The 23,327-nt window shown below is 39.5% G+C and overlaps 1 protein-coding gene across 1 annotated transcript in view; it reads left to right on the forward strand.

Moving 5' to 3' along the window:
* The first annotated feature begins 7,166 nt into the window (after nucleotides 1-7,166).
* The window catches only part of kcnh1a (potassium voltage-gated channel, subfamily H (eag-related), member 1a), a 128,164-nt gene continuing 112,003 nt past the window's right edge, over nucleotides 7,167-23,327 (forward strand). Inside the window, exons 1-2 of the mRNA XM_036594047.1 lie at nucleotides 7,167-7,239; nucleotides 19,533-19,656. Of these exons, the coding sequence (XP_036449940.1) occupies nucleotides 7,167-7,239; nucleotides 19,533-19,656 (197 nt within the window). The remainder of the gene's footprint in view (nucleotides 7,240-19,532; nucleotides 19,657-23,327) is intronic.

Genomic DNA, 23,327 nt, shown 5'->3' on the forward strand with positions numbered 1-23,327 from the left:
AATGGTTGGTGAATGAGGCTTATTGTTTTTTTGTGATCAATATTTTTACGGAAAAAAGAAAACACCCTGACCACCAAGATTTACCCACAGTACCGATGCTAATAGGAAAATATGTATATTAAATGTTAATAATAGTAGCAGTAATAATAAACCTACATACATACATCATCTAAACCGCTTATCCTTCTGGGTCGCGGTGGGGTGCTGGAGCCTATCCCAGCTGTCATTGGGCGGAAGGCAGGATACACCCTGGACAGGTCGCCAGTCCATCACAGGGCAGAAAGACAGACATACACACTCACACCTAGGGGCAATTTAGCATGTCCAATTGGCCTGACTGCATGTTTTTGGACTGTGGGAGGAAACTGGAGTACCCAGAAGAAACCCACACAGACACGGGGAGAACATCCAAACTCCATACAGAAAGGACCCCAGTCGCCTGGCCGGGAATCGAACCCGGGCCATTCTTGTGTGAATGCTGTGAGGCGACAGTGCTACCCACTGTGCCATCATGCCGCCCCTTTATGATGGTATTGAGATACATTTTTAAAGATACATGCAGGGCAGAGAGGGTTTTTCAGATTTACCATTATTTGACCTTTATCAACCATGGACCTCATTCACCAACTGTTCTTCAGAAGAAATTTCTTCTTAAAACCCACTCACACATTTTTCACAAGGATTCTGGATTTACGAACGCTTCATGAATCTGACGTAGACATTTTATCTCAGGACCTTTCTCAAGAACAAATTTAAGAAAACATTAAGAAGATATTGGTGAATGAGGCCTGTTATGTACAAACCAAATCACCACTACTGTGAAGAAATATGAGTCAAATCTGAATCAATTCCCTTAATCAAGAATATTCTTTTATTTCCCTCTCGTGAGGGTCAATAGCACATGTAAAAAAAATAATAATTGATTTATTTATCTGGCCATTTTACGTCATACACCTCAGATTAGATTTGACCTTGACAACAGATGTCACGTTATCTTACCAACACTTAATAGAGAGATAAAATGAAAGAAAGAAAGAAAGAAAAGAAAAATAAAGAAGAGCAAAAGAACGAAAGAAGAATGCACATTTTTAACTGTTTAGAATTGTGTCTACAAAAAAAGAACAATTTTCCAATAAAAATCTAAATGCCAGCAGTCTTTTTACAACTATTAGGCTTTTTTTTATAACTTTTTGGGGCTTCAGCACTTCATAACTAATCAGCTTTTTCTTGGTGGACTGCATTATGGAGTTCGCTGGCCCCTTAGCACACATGAATTGGCAGGATGGGTTAGTGGAGCAGCCTGATATTTCAATTCATTCGCCTAACTAAACCTAAACTGCACATGAAACACAGACTAGAAACTACAATATAATGATATAATATGGGATATTTATTACTATCATGACAAATTGCTATATGCAGAGCATATTGTGGATATCATTAGTCCTTAAACTGCATGTTTTATTCTAAAGAGAGCTTAATTAGTTCAGCTTAATTGGATCTAGTACAGGGCAGTATCCAAAACGTTGACTGAAAACTATTGTTTTCACAGCTTAGAATAATTTGTATTCAAAGAGTTTTTAAATGTGGCATGACTGGTTCTTTTTGTCTGTTCTATCAAACTTAAGTAAAACAAATATCTGATATATTTTGGTCATATTGACCACCCTTAACATAGATTAAACCTGACTGGGGACTTTTGCAGGTTATTTGACTCCACTTACTTTATCTCCACTCCAAATTTAAGCACATCTTGAACACAATACTTAATCCTAACCTGTGAGACCACGATGTACAATCTGTGTATCTGACTGTATGAAGAATTCAGAGTAGTATCTCTATTGAGGACGGTTTTCAAGCTTGCTAACTGAATGGATCTCTAGCACCATCTGTAGGACTGTTGCACTGGCAATACACTTGCACTATATGTATGTTTGATGGCAACCACAGCTAATTAACAACGGAACTTAGAAAAAGAAACATAGCGTGAGTTAACCTTCCATCATTATTTCAGTTGGACATGCAGCTGCAACCTGCATTCATGTAGTTAACATGTTTTAAAGGGCAACACCAGGCCTTCATCCTCAGTGAGTACGCTTACAAACATTTAATAATCTGATCATTAGCAGATTTCTGCGGTTATCTGATTATTTAAGTGGTCATGTAACAGTACACTCTGATTTCTTAGATTTTAGCTCAGTAATCAGGTTTTACAGCGCATGAAAACACTTACTCTGATTTCTTTCATTTTTCTCAGTCTGTGCATGTGTGCTGTCCCAGAAACAGCCAGCAACATTTAAAACAGCACCTGCGAGACTGCAGCAAAATGATGCTGAAACTTGATGAAATTAAAAATTTGAATATTCTTTATCTTCTAGATGATGTATGTTCACGTTTCGCTAAAGTGACTGGATGTTTAAAAGAAATCCACACACACGTTTGAGTTTTACGCTACGTTGACATCACATCTTCTTCTGTGAATTTACTGGCCGGTTGCAAAGCAGAAATCTGATTACTGTCTGACTTAGGTAGACCCAGAGTTTTCCCATTATCTGATTACCTAGGTTCATGCAAACGTGTTGAATGGATTACTGACAAAATCTGATTTTCTGCAGTTACCAGATTATTAAGTGCATTTAAATGCACTCAGGGGAATGCCAACAATCTTCCAGCGAAAGGGGAGAATGGACTACTTTCTGAAGAATAATGGCCTCATAAAATGTCTTAAAAAGAGCAGAGAGTTTATGTTTCCTCACGTAACACAGTCACATTGCTGAAACACAAAATGCAGCATGAGCATTCATTGTGAACAATCTATCACTACCATCTGGTGAGAGTTGAGGATCAAGAGTGCAAAACATGGCATTATAAAGATATAAAGAGAGAAAGAGAAACCTGGAGGCTGCCAAATGTCAGGCGATTATATGAATAGGATTTCTGAGATTTTGATATTACATTGTTTTAAATGATCAAAGAGTTTTTAATAATTCATATCAAAATTATATAATGAAACTACTGGTATATAAAATATTTTTAAAAAATAAATAAATAAATATAATGACAACAATGAACAATTTCTACAGTAAAATATTTAGGAAAGATGAGGACAACCAGTTAAACAAAGTGAACTCTTATTTTGGCAGAACATCCAGTAAGCTAGCACTGCATGACTGAACAAAACCCGGGTGATATCGTAAAATATTTAAACACTCTGAATGACTCTTTACATCTCAAAGATTGAGTTATTCAGAAATTTTCAAAAATTGGTTGAATTCCCCTTTAAAAGACAGAGCAGGAGCTGTGGTAGTAGCTAGTTTCATTATGTGCTTCTAGTCTAGCTAAATAAAGTAACTCTTGCAAAAAAAACTCCCATATTAACAGGAGTAACCTGTATTTTATGAGCTAACTAAACCACTCGTATAATAAAAAATAAAAATGATAACTATGACCGCCAGTAATATGGAACTATGCTAGGATAACTGGCCGAGTTAACGTTAGCTTAATGCTATTTTTGAGCTGAAGCTGGGAGTCAAAATGAGTGGTTAATGTGTAATACACGCCATGATTATGTTAATAATAATAAGAAGAAGGGGATAATATTTCTAAAAAATAGGAACAGAAAGAAAACAGATTATATTCCTCACCTGTAGCAGCTCTTAGTGCTGGTTGGACCGTTGATCTCGCGCTCTCCCGGAGAGGTTCCGTTGAAATTTGAATGTGTGACTGTGCGCGCGGGCTGCTGCACTGGCGCGCTGGTCAAAGCTCTGACTCAGTTAAATGAATTCGAATCAGTGACAGTGTTTTCACATATAGTTCGTTTTAAAAGAACCGAACCGAGTTCTGTTTAAGTGAACCTGGAAGGGAATAAACTGCAAGTGACCTCAGTTCTTTTTGTGTTCACAATATAAGTGAACTCTAAACAGGACTCAGTTTTCTTTCTGGTCCTTTGAGATCTCAGACCGCTTCTTGTTCAGCACATATCTAACAACCATAACTAACATCATAGGCGTCCACATTGTCGACCGACTGATGGCTCTCCTTCGAAAAGTTGCAGTATTTATGTGGTCGCTAGATGTCACTGTCGGTCTTTTAAACAGATGTGTTCACTTTCTTACTGCAGCTGCTCACATGAAGCAGTCTGTTTTTGTAGAACATGTAGCTTATATATATACATGTATATATATAGTATGTATTTTGTATGATTACATGTATTCTGTTCTTTATTGTATGGAGCCCCTTTAAGTTCCATTATAGAAAAAATTGCAACAGCATTGCATTACCTGGAAAAAGTTTTTGCGTTCCCATGCAAAATCCACCGCATTTGCAAAGGAATGCAATATCATTGTGAGAGAATGCAAAATGTTTGCAGTGGAACACAAAACTTTTGCAAGGGAACACAATGTCATTACTTTTATTTATTTATTTTTTAACCTCTTAAAATCCCAGGCTTATTACATACTAAGGCTTATTCTTGATTAACTACAGGACTTCAATACAAAGTGGCTGAGCTATTCTCAGGTTATAGAAGTGTGTGGGCCCATGGCCATTTAAGGGGTTAAACCACGGGCCCACAGGGGCTCCATATTATCAAGTTGGAAATGAATGTTGGAAAACATTTTGCTGCTGCATTAGTGGTGTATTAGCTTCTAAAAGCATCATTCATTTGCCTGTGGAAGCCAATGGGAAGTAGTTTTAGAGTAGTTTACGTACTTTAGAAGCACAGATTTCAAAATACGTTGTTTTAAAAAATGTATTGTAGTGTCAATGCAGAAGACACGGAAAATGCTCTTTATTAGAAAAAACAGTGGGGGAACTAAGCTCACAAGTGAAATGAGGGACAGGTCATCGAAAGGCCAACTTAACATGGTGAGGGTAAACCACTTGGTACACTTGGCCATGGCAAGCCAGAAGGGCCTGGGTTCAATTCACCGGCCACGTACCTCAAACAAGTGCTTGGGACCCCTTGTCAAAGAATGTGGATCATAGTTGTGTAGCTTTTATTAATGGATGAGGCATCGCTGATGGTGACATAGGGCTTGAACCTTCCTCTGTAAAGCATCGAAACTGTGTATGTTATCTTCTGTCCATGTTTCTGGAAAAAAAGGTGTATGGGCCCTTTAATTAACCTCTGAAGGAATTATTTGCATCCTATAATTAGTAACACAACATACAAACAGAAACAGAACAGGTGCAGTTTTCCCTCTGTTTGCAGCTGGACCGGCAGAAGAAACATCAGTCTGCATGTGGCCTTAGACCACCAGCAGGTGGCATTCAAAGTTTTAAAATTAGTCAGAATCAGTCTGGAGTTTCTAGGCAAGAGAACCAAAAGTCAGAAGTGGGTTCTAACCATAGACTGTACAGTCACTGATTGGTCCTAACATTTACACAGTTCATGCCTTCAACTAGAATTTCTGATAAATTTGCATATAAAAATCACCTGCGCTCAGTTATGTTTGTGAGGAAATAACTTTTTCCCAGTGCCATTTTCGGCCTTCACGTTTGGTTTTTAATTTCTTTCTTGGGTTTAAATTCACTCTTACCTGTTTGTTCAGGAACAGCCAAATGAACATGCTAATCTGAATCGTTTTCTTGTCAATAAATAACATTTTTTGTCCTCCTGAGTTTCAGTTGCTCATTGTGCTTTAACACTGAGAAGTGCTGAGCCATAATATGGAATATTTCAGACTAAACTGGCTGCTAAAGTTAAAGAAAATTTAAATTTACCAGCTTCTGAGTCTGAATCTTCTCTAAAGGTTTAACTGATTCATCATGTCACTGACTCTGACAGTACACTATGTGTCAAGATGAAAATGCAAAGCTCAAGGACACAGGGGCATCATTATTATACTCTTCTTAAAATTAATATTTAATATGCATTCTAGTCTGGAAGATGGTTTTACATATCTATATCTGTATATTTGTATATATATATATATATATATATATGTATATATATATATGTATGTATATATATATATATATATATATATATATATATATATATATATATCCATCCATCATCTAAACCGCTTATCCTTCCGGGTCGCGGTGGGGTGCTGGAGCCTATCCCAGCTGTCATCGGGCGGAAGGCAGGATACACCCTGGACAGGTCGCCAGCCCATCGCAGGGCAGACAAACAGACATATACATCCACACACGCACTGACACCTAGGGGCAATTTAGCATGTCCAATTGGCCCGACTGCATGTTTTTGGACTGTGGGAGGAAACCGGAGTACCCGGAGGAAACCCACGCAGACACGTGGAGAACATGCAAACTCCACACAGAAACGACCCTGGTCACCCGGCCGGGAATCGAACCCAGGCCCTTCTTGCTGCGCCACCGTGCCGCCCCTATATATATATATATATACATATATATATATATATATATATATATATGTATATATATATATGTATATATATATATATATATATATATATATATATATATATATATATATCCCAAGATGATTCTCAAATTAAGTATCTCAGGATAATTATCTCGAGACACAGAGCCCTGCTGGTAACATCTCACATGAATAATAATAATAAATAACCCCACGACTTAGTAAGGCGTTGGAACGAGATAATTAAGTCATGGCCATGACTAAATAAGATCCTTATGCCTGGCTTCCACATAGTAAGGTGTGGAAATGAAATAATTAAGCCTTGACCACAGCTTAATAAGGCAAGATCTCGTGGCCATAACTTAATTATCTCGTTCCCACACCTTGCTAAGTCGTGGCATTATTTTTATTCATATGAGATGTTACCAGCAGGGCTCTGTATCTCGAGATAATTATCCTGAGATACTTAATTTGAGAAAAGGCAGACAGGCAGTATTTTTTTATCATTATACAAAAATCCCATGTCGTTTTTCTCTCGTGCTGTTTAACTGTCACGTCCAGTCCGGTCAGTATGTCGCTGTGATGAGCCATTTCCTCAGTGCTCTCTGACAGAGATCCAGCAGATGGCGCACTCTCATCATCAGCCCAAGCTATAACACAGAGAGAGGCGTGTGCGCGCCTGTGTGCATGTGTGCGCGCGCGCGTGTGCAGGGTCTCTCCTCCTCGGCTGCCGGAGGAGAGCAGAGCCCGCGGTGCCTGTATCCGTGCTGGAGAGGCTCAGCGCTGCGGACCAGCTCGCCTGCCCGACCGAGGAGCCATGGCGGGCGGCCGCCGGGGTCTGGTGGCCCCCCAGAACACTTTCCTGGAGAACATAGTGCGGAGGTCCAACGGTAAGGCAGCGAGCGGGGGGCTCGGAGCTTTGGGCATCCTCTAGCTGAGGGGAGGGGGGCTGCAGAACTTTTTTTGGACGAGGCTGAAGTTGGCTTCCTATTCGCCAGCTTGTGGTTCTAATTTTCCCATTCCACCTTAAATGGTGCAGCAGTTACATTCTGGCGCCTCAGGCGCCAGAATGTAACTGCTGCACCATTTAAGGTGGAACGGGAGAATTCGAACCACAAGCTGGCGAACTGGAAGCTGACTTAGGTTTCGTCTTTTTTAACAGGGAGACAACAGTTCTGGAGCAGCTTTGCTGAACGAGGGACGCAGTTTTCTGTCACAGTGTAAAGTTAGACCTCACTAATTGTGTTCATTCGTCAGCAGGATTAGCAACCAGGCGTTTTCTTGTATGCTTTTTAATTACACTTGGAGGCTAATTCCTGTAATCTGCTCTAATTTTGTGCTCTCGGTTGGGCACAAAGTAACGCTGCCTCATGCTGGTTATTTTACGTACTGACGAGAATGAAAACGAAAACATGATATTTAATACAGAAATAAAGGTGATAGAAATGTTTCTTGTTAATACCATTTCTAATGAAGAGCTCTCCTCACATTACATAACAAGTGGCATTTCATATCAGAGGTTTAGTGTGTATAAAAACACACAAGACCTTCAATCTATACTGTCAATATGACTTTTAATATTAATTCTTAAACAAATGTGAGCTTATCTACAGCTACAACTCCCTCTTAGTGCTCAGAGTTTGTGCAGTGATTTGATTTACTGCCGTTTTCCATTCTAATGTGACCTAAACAGTGTTATGAGTGGAGTTTAAGAAGGTGTTGGGTTACTGTATGATTAAAAACACATCTTAATATTTTTGTACTGGGTTTACACTGTACGACTTTGGGTGGATTTTTCAGGGTTGCTGTGAATTTTGGCCTGAATTGTCGGTGAGAGATGCGAGTGGAGTTGTCACGATACTGAAAGTTTCAACTTTGATGTGATACTTTTGAATTCGATTCAAATTTGATACCATTTTTGATACCAGGCAGATGAAATCGAGGGATTTTTATTTTATAGATAAACATATCCAAATAATAGGGTTGGCAATATGAGAATATATGTCGATATTGTGATAAATTATGTCACAATACAGTACAGTATGCCTCTGTGGGTCAAAAGAAATGCAAGCAGGAAAGTGCATTTGATATAAATAGTACTGATTCTGCAGGAAATGAATATTGTGCTGTTTCAAAATGTTCAGTATCGATATGTATCAATATATCGATATTTTTGACAACGCTAGATTTGAGCAACTAGTGTTGGAAGATTTGTGAGGCAAGAAAAAGAAAAGGGATTAATATTTCAACCCTGTAAATGGAAATAGTTACACCTCTGGAAATAAGAAGAGGAAATCTGCTCTGGATCTTACTGTAAACCATGCTAACCATCGCCGTTAGCATAGCATCGTTGTTTTCCTGTTGTCTTTAGTGAGGTGTCGTTCCTCTGCTATTGCGAGCTGTGGTCCTCGTAGTAATGGGAGACATGCCACACCTTGTTTTCTGTGCATGTTACTCAAAAGTCTAGCTAACCTAGCTAAATAGATGTTAAAAAAAAACAAAACATATTTGTTGAGCTGTTTTTGGAATAGACGCGTCATACTGAACATGTCTCCTCAGTCTTCGTATCCATATTTTTGATGTGTTCTTGTTTTTTGGAGGTTTGAGTGCTTAAGATCATGTTAGGCCCTGCCTTTTTTCAGTATTCTGAAGTGCAGTCAGGCGCCTACATTGTAAGACATTTGTGCAGTATGAGGTAGCTGTGTCTTGAAGCACTTTACAGTGTAAGGTAGTTACGTCATGAAGCACTTTACAGTGTGAGGTAGTTACGTCATGAAGCACTTTACAGTGTGAGGTAGTTACGTCATGAAGCACTTTACAGTGTGAGGTAGCTATATCTTGAAGCACTTTACAGTGTGAGGTAGCTATGTCTTGAAGCACTTTACAGTGTGAGGTAGCTATGTCGTGAAGCACTTTACAGTGTGAGGTAGTTATGTCATGAAGCACTTTACAGTGTGATGTAGCTATGTCTTGAAGCACTTTACAGTGTGAGGTAGCTATATCTTGAAGCACTTTACAGTGTGAGGTAGCTATGTCTTGAAGCACTTTACAGTGTGAGGTAGTTATGTCATGAAGCACTTTACAGTGTAAGGTAGCTATGTCTTGAAGCACTTTACAGTGTGAGGTAGCTATATCTTGAAGCACTTTACAGTGTGAGGTAGCTATGTCTTGAAGCACTTTACAGTGTGAGGTAGCTATATCTTGAAGCACTTTACAGTGTGAGGTAGCTATGTCTTGAAGCACTTTACAGTGTGAGGTAGTTATGTCATGAAGCACTTTACAGTGTGAGGTAGCTATATCTTGAAGCACTTTACAGTGTAAGGTAGCTATGTCTTGAAGCACTTTACAGTGTGAGGTAGCTATGTCTTGAAGCACTTTACAGTGTGAGGTAGCTATGTCTTGAAGCACTTTACAGTGTGAGGTAGTTATGTCATGAAGCACTTTACAGTTTAAGGTAGCTTTATCTTGAAGCACTTTACAGTGTAAGGTAGCTATATCTTGAAGCACTGTAAATTATGAGCTAGCTATGTCTTGAAGCACTTTACAGTTTGAGGTAGCTTTATCTTGAAGCACTTTACATTGTTAGGTAGCTATATCTTGAAGCACTGTAAATTTTGAGGTAGCTGGGATCTTGAAGCACTGTAAATTTTGAGGTAGCTGGGTCTTAAGGCACTTTACAGTGTGAGGTAGCTGTGTCTTGAAGCACTTTACAGTTTGAGGTAGCTGTGTCTTAAAGCGCTTTACAGTTTGAGGTAGCTGTGTCTTGAAGCGCTTTACAGTTTGAGGTAGCTGTGTCTTAAAGCGCTTTACAGTTTGAGGTAGCTGTGTCTTGAAGCACTTTACAGTTTGAGGTAGCTGTGTCTTAAAGCGCTTTACAGTTTGAGGTAGCTGTGTGTTGAAACACCCATCAGATGACAAAACTCATCTTGTACAGTGTAAACCTGGTATTAAAATCAACTATGTATTTACCATATGTAGCGGATTAGTTGGCGTAGTGTTAACTTCTGGGTCTGTTGTAGGAGCTTTTATTTTAACTTCTGTTTTATACAACAAGACAATGTATGACACACTAAAGAGAAATAATGTTTATAATGAAATGTGAAGTTTTAATATTGGTTTTGAAAGAAAAAATACATTTAATTTTGTTAAATTGGCCAGTTTGTTTTCTTGTTATTGGTCCTTTTTTTTAAACTGTAGCTTTTAACGTTGTGCCAACCGTCCCCATGACATGACATTTAGAAGGTTTGAATGCACTTATTTTAGGAATATCTTTTTTTTTGTTTAGCTTTTGAGATGTTCACCTTTTATTTGCAGAGAGTGAAAACTGTGCCAACCAAACTCTCCCCTACTCCCAAAGAAAAAAAGTTTTTTAATGTAATATTTGTATCTTCTGTATAAATATAGTGATTTTTGGTTATTACATGCATTTTGTATTAGAAAAAAGTCCAAATCAACTTCTTAATGACAAAGAAAACTTGGTAAAGGACATTATGGATGTTACAAAATCTGAAAGTCATGAATTAACAATAGTAAATTAGTATGTAATACTACCAAAGTAGGCTATAGTAGGAGGAGTCTGTCTTAAAAAAATAGAGTGTGATGCTGTAACCTTTTTTTTCTGTTTTTCAGTTTGGACATTATCACATAGACAGACAGGTACAGCCCACATGGAGATCACTCAGACTCTCTCTCTCTCTCTCTCTATCTCTCTCTCTCTCTCTCTCTCTCTCATTCTCTCTCTTTTCCTCTCTCTCTCTTTTCTCTCCCACTCTTTGCCTATCCCACTCTTCCCCACCTGTACATTAACTAACAAGATGTTCTATACCAATTTCTGTTAATTTACAAACGGACGGACTGGACCGTCTCAGAGTCCTGCTCATTAGTGCTCCTCTCTCGTGGACTTTCTTCCAGATCATTAATAATTCACTAAAGCAGAGAGAACAACAACTTGTCCAAAAGTTACCAGTGAACCTCACAAAGGAACCGAGATTAGTTCAGCACTAGTCTTCCTAAGATGGACGGCTAAGGCTGGGAAGCATTGTAAAATAACAAATGTTGGCATGGAACGTTTTCTTTTTCTTTTTTTTTTCTCCATAGTGGTGGTGGTGGTGGTGGTGGTGTCGGTAGTGCTGTGTGTGGTGAGGTAGTTCTAGTTTAGAAGAGGCATGTAGCGTGTGCTTGGAAACCATCCACATCACAAAAACCCTCTTTTCCGCATTCAAACAAATCAATCTCATTGTACTTTAAACACGTATTTAATGCATGTTTTACACTCAAACATCTTTTCCCTCAGGTTTGTTTGACATCATGACGCTTGATGGAAAGTTTGAACAATGATTCTATGGGAGGTTAAATTAAGCAATAGGCGAGATTTGTTTTCAGTGGGTTGCGTAGGCTATGTTTTCTGACAATTAAAGCTCCAGTAAGACTGTTTTAAAGCTAAATTACATGTGAACCAGCTAATCTTCTCTTTCTGTTTGTGAAATGGATCTATTGTAATTAACCCAGTCAGTTTCCAGAGGAACAATAAATGTATCTGTTTTGGCCAGTGTTAAATGAATAGATCAAAAAACACAATTTTTATTGTAAACAGACTCTAAAAATGATCCATAGCTTCAAAAGGGCAATCATAAAATAAAACTAGTACTAATATGTTATTTGTTATAACTTGTAGTTCTACAGCACTGCATTGGGTTGATAAAATCCATAGTGTTCTCATACTACAATACCCAGCATGCATTACTTCAATACATCATTGGGAATCCCTACAGCATTCAGCAGATCCTGACTTCTAGCCATCTAGAGGCTAACAAATACATCTAACACTCTAACCTACACCAAAGATATTGAACAGAGCTCCATCACTCATGACAATGCAGTTCTACTTCTCCACAGCCCAGGGCTGGTGGGCTTTATACCCCTCTTGCCGACAGTTGGTATTGGGCATGGTGAGTTAGGCTCATGTGCGGCTGCTCCAGAACGTCCCATTCTATCGACAGTGCTTTTCTATGGAGTTAAACAAGCTGTGTGTAGTTGAACACCTGAGACAGAAATATGGGCGATATTGCGAAAATATTACATAATGGTACTTCAAGACATTTTCACTATACACAATATGCATCATGATATTTAGTTTTTCTTTTTAGTAAGTTGGAACAGATAAAATAGAACCTGTAGTGCCACATAATAATAAACAGCAATAATATTGATAGTAGTAATAATAATAATAATAATAAAAGTAATAATAATAATAGACTACAATTATTTGTTTTCAGCATTTCGCAAACTGCATTGCACCAAATCCAGTGAACCATGCTTAATTATGTTCATGTTGTAATCAAACATAGTTCATGTTCTTCAAATACTGACAATATCCATGATATGTTCAGAAAAGCCTAGGCTTTCAAAAATTCCTCCAGTGAATCTTCCTCAAAGTTGGCATCCTATTTGCATTTTCCCGTTCCACCTTAAATCGTGCAACAGTTCCATTCTACGCCTGAGGTGGAGTGGGAAAATGTGAACAAGAAACTGGCAAGTAAGAAGCTGACTTCAGCTTAATCAAGAGAGTTGAACGACAGAAAAGGGATGAGGAGGTCGCTCTGCTTCTGCTTGACAGGTAGGCAACCATAACTTGCTGTTTCCCAGAACCAGTAGGTCAGCATTGTTTCATCTGGTTCGCTAATGTTTCTGATAGTTACTGGTTAGCTTTGTCACAGCAGTTGTAGCTAACGTTTGCTAACCCACGACCTAGATAACGTTGGTTACATTACTTGCAGTGTGGTTGTTCGCTGTAACTAAATGGTATTTCTCTGTACAACGTTTGCGAAGGGCTTAATGGCCACGAAGACCTAAAGAACAAGTTTGCTAGCCCAGTGTCATTCGCCTTGGCAATGCATCTACACGATTTTGGGGGGCGGAGCTTCTGAAGTAGCCCTGAAGGGAGGGGTGTACTTGTTTTGCTATTGAGTTCGAATATCAGCAGAATCATATACTGCGCCTTTAATGTTCGCTCATCAGTTTGGTTGGAAGGCCTCTTTCTCACTGGTGTCAGAACAACCCTGACTGACCCTCATTCATGACTTTATTAGATGTTTTTCATCCTGCTGTATCGGATCCGATGCTGTATAATATTACAGTGAGCTTGCTGTAGCTTTAGCAAAGACGTGGAGAACTGCATGCTAAATCAGCAGCTCCGAATAACACTGTTGTAAGCTCAGTTTGTTTGCGTGACTATTGCTAACGTTAGCGTGATGGTAAGGAAAGTCAAAGAGAGAGATCTGGATGTGGTAGAGGGTTGTCTTTGCCACCAAAGCTAGGTGTGTTAATATATCTTTAATGTACAGAAGCCCCAAAAAGTATTTTTACATTTGTGCTGTATTTGAAATACGTCAAGTTCATTGGCTTAAGTAAACACTATGTAGAGGAACGTAGTGTTTATTTTAAAGCATTTTATTACAAAAGGCGGCTGATGTGTTGCAGATTGTTATTTTTCGAGCAGTTTCTTTGCAGACGTCTGCAGATTTGCATCCAAAAGGCTTTAGTTAAAAACTTTTTAACTAAAGCTTTGTGACCTACCAAGTAGGCCTGGGCGATATCTAAATAATTAGCATGATATTTTATAGTTATAAAAATAACTGATATGATTATCAATTATATCAACCTCCAGCCCTGGACCACTTACCCCCCTTACAAATAAATGTGGTCTGCTGCAACTTTGACCTACTTTCTATTCTGTTTTTTAGCATTTATGCTTCTTCCAGCGTTACACCCTCAGAAATAAAGGTACGAATCTCAAAGGTACGTCTCAGTACCTTTAGTCAGGGAACATAACTGTACCATAATCCACTGAAATGATATGTTCTAAGCTGTATTGACTCCACACACCCCGTCTCGCCTCCAGGCTTTTATTTTATTGTTCTGTTTTAAAAGATTAGATTATGAAAAGGTACAAATACGTACTTTTCACCTGGAAAAACGTATTTAAGGTTCACAATCGGACCTTAAAACCACTGTTGTACCTTTGAGAGAACATTTACATTGTTTGTACCTTCATGAATGAAAAATGTACCAGCAGAGTACCTTTATTTCTAACAGTGTACAGGTTTGGTTTGTCTCAGAATAGTTACACCTATTTAAAATCAAGGTGTTTTCTGTCGTTACATCTGTGTTTTCATGATTCAGCTAACCCCCAAGACACTTAAGCTCTACAGAAAATACCGCAAATTTTACTCAACATTTTTGCTCAGTGGGACATCAGCATTTATTTTGAGCTCCATTTATTCATGCTAAAGTTAATGTACAGTAAAATAAGTAGAAGGTGAAAAGCTAGCATCACAGTACGTAGCAGAGAGAACTAACAGACAGCTTCTTAACAAACTTTCTCTCTCTCTTTCTCTGTGTCTCTCTCTCTCTCAAACAAACAAAAATATTTTTTTCTGCCTGCACACTTTTTAAATGTGAACCCCAATTTCCCAACATACATACAAGCTGTCCTTTTTTATGGACAGCAGCAGTTTTTACAGTGGACAACGTGAAATGCAGTGCATGTATGCTATTGCTTTTTCTTAGTGATCTGCAGAATATGCGTTGAAATGAAAAACAAAACCTGTTACATTGTTTTCATTTCACTTGACCTCTTTACTGGAAAACTGGAATTTGTGCTACAATTGAATACAATCCACTTTGAAATGTAATGAATGCACAACTATACTGCTTTCCACCATGCATTAGTACAAACAGATTTGCATTTCCCCAGTGAAATGCAGTCACAACAGTGAAAACAGTGCAATACAATACACACATAACACTGCTTTTCCATCAGTGACATGGAATATGTGCCAGAATGAAAATCAAAACCTCTGCCACACTGTTTTCACATCGCCTGACCCCTTTTTTGTACTTCAAACGTATTTGCCTAATTAGAACCACTAAAATAGTAAAATGCAGTGCACACATGAGATGCATTTAAACAGCAACATGTGGAAAATGTTCCAAATAATCCATTACATTGAGTTAAAGTTTGAGTTCTTTGAAGTACTGCAAGCTGGAAAGCAATGGTCGTACCTTCTTTACACGTCAAGGTGGATTGTTTTAATTTCTGGCACAAATTCAGCTTTTCGTTTTAAATGCAAATCCACGTGTATTGTTTTCCAACAAAGATGTGAAAACAGTGTTGTAGAGGTTTTGCTTTTCATTTTAGCACATATTCTGCACAACACTGTAAAAATATTCGAGCAGAGGAGGATGGGTTCCCCTTCTGAGTCTTGGATCCTCTCAAGGTTTCTTCCTCTTGCTCTTAGGGAGTTTTTCCTTGCCACTGTCACCATTGGCAATGCTTATGGGGGCTTGGACCCGGGTTTTTTCTGTAAAGCTGCTTTGTGACAACGCCTGTTGTAAAAAGCGCTATATAAATAAACTTTGACTTGACTTGACTTGACTATGTGCGCATTGCATTTCACGTTTTGCCAATGCTGCGATTGCATTTCAATTTGGCAGAAATTCTTCTTTATACTCTCTAATTCTTGAAATTATCACCAAAACATCACCGTCAGGATACTTATCTATCACTAACGATATCTGATTACGTTACTTTATCACCCAGGTCTGTTATCAACACATTCTGGCTTTCAGTTTGAGTTTTTGTGCGCAGTAATCTTGCATTTTAAATGCCTCAACCACCACAAGTTGCACCAGTAACACACTTTTTCTGAAGTAAATATGTTAAATTCAATCCCTGGCTGAATCCCCCGCAGCAGAAAGTGCAGCTTTCGCACGAATAGCGACGTCTCGCGTTTGACATTTCTTAAATGTCGGCTCAGCAATGTGACATCCTGATAAATTACGTTGGAACTTTCTACTATTTGACTGTCCAGAATGACGGATCAGGAATGGGCCAAGATTGCCATTACCTAGCCTCCGGCGCTGGGGCCCGCGCGGCCGGGACAGCTGAGAGGAGGCAGTGATGACAGTTCTCCGAGATTTGGCTCGGATGTTTGTTTCTATTGAGCTGCTCTCCCATGATGTGGTGCTGGATATTCCACCCGCAGGGACCTCATGTGCTGTTTCTCTCCAGCTGTCAACTGAATCTGATAGTTTGAGAGAGCTAGGCTTCCTCGGTGGATCTTCCTTCCTGCTCAGCTTTTGTAAAGTAGAAGAGATAAACATGCTAGTGTTTTAGTGTCGCTGTGACAAAGTGGGGGACTTAGGCCTTTAGTAAAACAGTTAAGTTACAATACATATACTGTATCTAGAAATGTGATTGTAGCCTCTTTAAAATCTGCAGAAAGTTTATGAGTGAGAGAGGAAGAATTAAGCAAGTGAGCGGAGTGTGCATGCAGTTCTTATGTAACAGGAAAGCTGTGTTATTCATTTTTGACGAGTTTACAGTGTGAAACGGTAGATAAAGGATTAGCTTAACAAGGCGGTCCTGCAGAGGTTTTAAAATTGCACTGGAATTAGGCTTGTTTTACAGGGATGTTTATAATGATGCTGAGGTTTGAGGCTGACAGGAAAATGTGGCTAATAAACAGTCACTTACTGACAAATGTTCACTACAACATTAGGTGGTAGTGCAAGTCTGGATGGAGTTTATGTGTCAAAGTTACACTGTTCACGAAGTGACAGCTGCGGTCTCTTTATTGCTGGAAGCTGATATATCCAAAATATCAGGTGGCCGATAATACTGACTGTTATCGGACAGGGTCAGTAAACGTTGTAAATAACCTGCTTATATCTACAAACTTTTTTGGGCACGGCGTTGCTGAGATTAGGCCTGTCTCCACTGTTAGACAACGGCGGTTATTTGAGCTGATCGCAATTATTAAAGATCATCTCAATTACTTTCCACAGTTGTTAGCTCAGGCTCTGAATTGGGTGTGTTGTCATCAGTTGGTTTAAAGCAAATGTGTTTAAAGAAAATAAAGCAGAACAGGAATTTATTGAGAAATGTCATAACAGTTCTAACTTCTCAGTGCTGCTATGACACCTTTAGAGGGCGGCGGTGACTAATGTTTGTTTATTTGATGTTTGTTAATAACATCTTTAGAGGGCAGTGGTGTGCAATGTTTGTTTATTTGATGTTAACACCTTTAGAGGGCAGTGGTGAGCAGTGTTGGTTTATTTGATGTTTGTTAATAAAACCTTTAGAGGGCGGCGGTGAGTTATGTTTGTTTATTTGAAGTTTGTTAACACCTTTAGAGAGCAGTGTTAAATAATGTTTGTTGGTTTGCCCTCAAGCTGTTTCCGTAGTCCGTTGGGAGTGACTAAGCATCGATAGCTCAGAAGTAACGTAGGTAGTCAGCCTTTTTCACCACATTAGATTTGTACTTTAATAGTTTGAACAAAAACAGCTATTAAATTGTTAATCACAGTTATTCATATGGAAATTCATCGTAATCAGCAAATCTAGGGATGCACGTAGTCACTGAAACATTTTGGCTGAAAGTAGCACATTTGGTTTTCACCTAAAAGAGCTAAAAAATTTGTCTGAAAAAAAAACAAAAGATGAAATAGGATTGAATCTAACACTTAATCAATCATTTGACTGATAATGATGACAAAAAGCAGTGATTAAAAACCCTGGTACCTTTGCAGTCATGCGTATGTGAGCACAGACGCGTTCAAACAGTTTGAGCAGTAGCAGATCAACAGTGGGGAAAAAAGACGGCCATGTGGATCTTTTTCTTGGTTTCTGTGTGACGTTAGATTTATAATCACTGCTCATGTATCAGAAGAGGACACTCCAGAACTTCTCCACCATGCAGAAAAAAGCAAAACAACAGAAACAGAAAGGAAAATCCTCATTAGCACACCAGCGCCATCTATAGCCACAGGTTTTGAACTAATGACAAAAATCGTTTGATGTTGCACGTACTGTAGCCTATAGACTGAGAAAGTTTAACATGTTTATTTAATGTGAACTGGGCTTTGGCCAGGACTTTTCCTTTCAGTGCATCAGTAATTAAGCCCTCTGGGGTCTACAAAAACTGTGTGTCAAATTCGTTGTTTCTGTATATGTTTCTCTATCTTTGCTATAATATAGAGCAGAAATACGTGTCAAACATTTCCTGAATCTGTAGAGTCGTCCTTTCGGTTCAGTCTTATCACGAGATCATACGTGACTCACATCCGGAGTTATGAGCCTGTGAAGAGGGGCTGAGATACACGTTATCTGCCTCTTACTGTGTGTAGTTGGTGGATTTGTGTGTCTGTCTACATTTTGCGTGAACCTGACCAACGGACACATTTAGGAAATCACTAAGGACTGACCCATCACGCCGGAAACCCTTCATTCTTCTTTCAGTCAGCATCGGAGGCACATGTGAAATGGCTTACGTCTGCTGAAGTTGCTGAAAGTAGTGACAAAGCTAACGGAGCATTTTGATATGAACCATAGGGGTATCATGTTATATGTAAGTCCCTTTAAAGGCAAATTTAAGAAGATATGCAAAAATTGAGAAAATGCCCTTATACCCCACAGGGTTAAATATATAAAAAAACGATTATGCCAGGCCTAGTGAGGACTCAAACTTGCAATCTCCCAACATTTGGGAAAAAAATCCTCAGATAGTAGTGCCACTGGGAAACCCACTGTTAACCACCCCCTGTTTAACTGTCTTAGCAATACTAAACTGGTCAATTTGAATGCAATGCACTATCATGGTTTGAATAACAAAAGCATTTAAATTTGTATCCAAGATTTTTAGTGGAACTCAAACTCTTCCTTTTGAAGATAACTTATGAATAATAAGAGGTAATTAACAGAAACCAGGGCTACAATATTTCTATTAAGAGTTTCTGCTGTTTGTTTGCATTTAAGAAACATAAAAATTGTGGTAGTTACAATCAAAGTCTATCAGTAAACCCTGTTTAACTAAAACTATTGGAGTACAAAATAAAAATAAAAATAGAAATATTTAAACTTTGTCAGCTGATGTTATTGGTTAACCGAATTTTCACTTCATTTTTGGGCAACAACCAGGTTTGGACCAATCACAAAGAGGGTTTTAGTCCATATGACGTCTACGTCTCATAGCTTCAACCACCATAACAGCACACACCGCCCTTCCTCTTCATAATGTTCCCATATTAACTGACCTGGTTATGACCCTTTGACCTTTAACCATGTACCTGGTCATTCTTTCTCCCTCTCTCTTCCCCCTTCCCTTTTTCTTTATTCCTGCAGACACTAACTTTGTGCTGGGCAATGCTCAGATAGTGGACTGGCCCATCGTCTACAGTAACGATGGCTTCTGCAAACTCTCCGGATATCACCGTGCGGAGGTCATGCAGAAGAGCAGCACCTGCAGGTAACAGTTAGAAGACTGATTTATCTGAGCGTATGTGAACTCACTGTCCACTTTCTACAGTGTACTTCAACATGCTGGCCAGTCCAAACATATCCAGCCAAGAGCGGCTCTGTGGTCAGAACCTGACCATAGATGGAGGCCTAAAGGATGACTTAAGCAAATTTTACACCAAAATAGTGGATATGGTCTCTAACTGGGTCTACATGGTAGGGGGTTCCAATAAAGTGGAATAAAAATAAATACTCATGCCCAAAGCTCATAAATAGTCATGGGCTGGAGGTTAGGGATCCAGCCCTGTGACCGGAAGGTTGCTGGTTTGATCCCCTGAGCTGACAGTATGAGACTGAAGTGCCTTTGAGCAAGGCATCTATCCCCTAGGTGCTGTGGATAGGGCTGCCCACCACTCTGGGCAAGTGTGCTCACTGCCCCTATTGTGTGTACATTCACTAGTGTGTATGTGGTGTTTCACTGCATGGATGGGTTAAATCCGAAGGTTAAAATTCCCTATTGTGGGGCTAATAAGGGTCACTTAAATTAAAGAATCTCAGATGAGAGCCTTAAAACTACTGCAGAAAACTTTATATACAGCTCTACAAACAAAGCGTGTTGATATAAACCATTTCGAGTCTGAAATAACTGAAAAAAGCAACCTGTTGTCCCACTTTCTCCTGACTCTGATTGGCTGCGTCCAGACAGGCAGTCAAAATGAATCTTTGCTCATATCTTACCGACCTAGCATACAAATCTGATCCAGCCATATCAAAATGGACATGACAAATCAGAGCTGAGTGTTGTGCTCCGCTGTCATGGTGATTCTCCAGTAAGAAGAATTTCTGGGATTAGCCTGCTGATGGCTGACTCGTTAAGACGTGATATTTCAGGTCACTTTGCAACATGTGGGGATAACCAGTGAAGCAGGAGAGACCGGGAGAGCTGGGAAGAGTTCAGAAGAGATGGAAAGAAGATCAGTCATCTTCCCTTTATTTTATAGTGATAGTCAAGTCCAAAGTCCAGTTTATACAATTTTCCCTTTACCCTAAATGTAGTCAATCAGCCATAGCAAAGCGTTTGAAGTTACCCTGGACTCGGGCAATTCAGGTTCAAGTCACACTTGAGTCGCATGTTGACTGACTCGCACCTTGACTCAGACTTGACCTTAACTGACTCGCAACTGAACTTGGACTCTATACTAAAGACTTTGTGCTTGATGAAAAAAGCACGGATGTAACATGACACAATAAAAAACCTTTCATTTCTGACCTTCTGATACCAGTGTGCCTTTGTCAGTTTTGCAGCCGTCATGCACATCATTTACTGCAATTCGTTCTCTCGCTGCTCACAGCAGTGTCAGGTTCGGCTTCAAATAACAAGCATTTTCGTATAACCTTCGGTTAGAAAAACCTTCAGTCTGATATAACTGAAGTGCTATATATGCGGCGATTGAAGAAGCTGGCAAAAGTTGAATTTTATAAGACTTAAACAACCAAAAAAGATTTTATATGTTTCTAAAAGTTTTAAAATGTTTGTTTTTGGTAAGTTATTGATAACTTCTGAACAGTTAGCTGATATACTGTCTCTGTTGTCCATGTAGATGTTTATTGAGTGCACAACAGTGAAAGTAAAAGGAACGGAGGAAGAACGATTTTTTTTTGTCAGTGTCAGGTGTACAAGCGTAGAACCTGGGGTGGCCCAGACAAGAAGGCTGTAACTGAGGCCATAATACAAGACTATATCCTTTACATTGGGCATTGCAGTGCATTCTGCATAAATAATATAGCAAGTTTAGCTTAACTGACATACAATTAAATAACAATTAAAGACTTAACCAAAGTTCACAACTAAAGACTCAAGACTGTACTGGCACCCCAGACACTTGAGACTCAACTCAAACTTGCACCTCAGATACTCGACACTCGACTTGGATTTACACCCACTGGAAATTCTCAGACTTGTACCTCAGAGACTCGAGACTTGACTTGGACACACACCCTAGCGACTTGAGACTTGACTAGGACTTACACCTCAGAGACTTGGCTCGGACTTGCATCCCAAAGACTCAAAGCTTGACTTGGACTCTCACTTCCAAGACTTGAGATTTGCCTCAGACTTGCATCTTAGTAACTCAAGACTTGACTCGGACTGTCAGCCCAAAAACTTGAGACTTAACTGGGACTCACATCCAGTGACTCAAGACTCGACTTGGACCCACACCCTAGTGAATTGAGACTCCACTTGTACTTGCGGCCCAAAGAATCGAGACTCGACTCGGACTTGCACCACAAAGACTCAAGACTTGTCTCAGACTCGCACCCTAGTGACTCTAGTGACTTCAGAGACTTGAGACTCAACTCGGTTTGACAGTCAAGTCCAGACTCAACTCGGACATGCACCCTAGTGAATTGAGGCTTGACTCTGGCTTTACGCCGCAAAGACTCCAGACTTTGTCTCGTACTGGCACCTCAGAGACTTGGACTTGCACTCCAAAGACTTGAATCTCAACTTGGACTCGCACCCCACAGACTCAAGACTTGGACTCACACCCTAGTGAATTGAGACTCGACTCAGACTCGCACTGCAGAGAATAAAGACATGACTCAGACTCGCACTGCATAGAATTGAGACTCAACTCAGACTCGCACCGCAAAGAACTGAGACCTGACTTTGATTCACACATGAAAGACTCAGGAATTGACGCTGACTTGGATATAGTGAATTATGAGCATCTCTGCTGGATCTGTGAGGCAGTGTAGCTAAGAAGTAATGGAAGCTTATCCCCTATGAAACTGCATGCCTTAAACCACGTCAGTTTGCAATTACAAATCAGTTTTCTTAAAAATGGACAAGCAGAATTCAGGCTTCAAGTTGCTTTTAGCTATACAGCAAATGTTGGTCCATTTTTATAGATAACAATTTACGAATAGTGTAATCTGATAACAGCTGATGGAGTATAAGCTTACATTTTTACTCGTTCGCTACATTAGCCTTGTAGCTTCAGTGCAAAACCTAAAGAAGTGCACCTCAGACACCAAACCTGTCTCGGCCGACTGACTACATTTGAGGTAAAGGGCAAAACTGCACAGATGTGATATTTGGCCAAAACTTTAATCTTTGAGAGAAATTCTGAGTCTGAGGTTTGTAGCAGCTGTGCCACCGTATGTGTGGTTCCAATAGTGTGTATGTGTGTGTGTGTGTGTGTGTGTGTGCGTGAGTGTGTGTGTGTGCACGTGCAAGAGAAAGACAGACAGACAGATAGAGAGAATGGCCTGTTCTCACCAGCGCTGATGCAGAAGCAGGCTGATATGCGTCAGGTTCACCTCTTGCCTAACACACAAGACAAGCTCATTACAGTCACAGCCCCTGCGCTGTTCAAAGAGAAACTTTATTTTTAGAACCCCTGGAACAGAACATTCCCCCATGTTTCGTTCCCCATCTCTCGCTCTCCCTTTCTCTTTTTAGCATCTCTTTACACTTTAGCATTTATTTGTCCCATCTTTTTCTCTCTCTTTCATATTAAAACTCCTGTTTCTAATTAGTTAACGGCTGCAGATGGAATAATCTGATCAGCATACCGTGTACTTTCAGTCTGTGTACACAGCTTCAGTCTAATGGGTAAACAGAAAGGCTCTTATAAGCTTTCAGCCGTGCTTCGAGAGAGAGGGAGTTATAGAAAC

This window comes from Colossoma macropomum, unplaced genomic scaffold (assembly GCF_904425465.1).
Source record: "Colossoma macropomum unplaced genomic scaffold, Colossoma_macropomum, whole genome shotgun sequence".
Taxonomy (NCBI): Eukaryota; Metazoa; Chordata; class Actinopteri; order Characiformes; family Serrasalmidae; genus Colossoma; species Colossoma macropomum.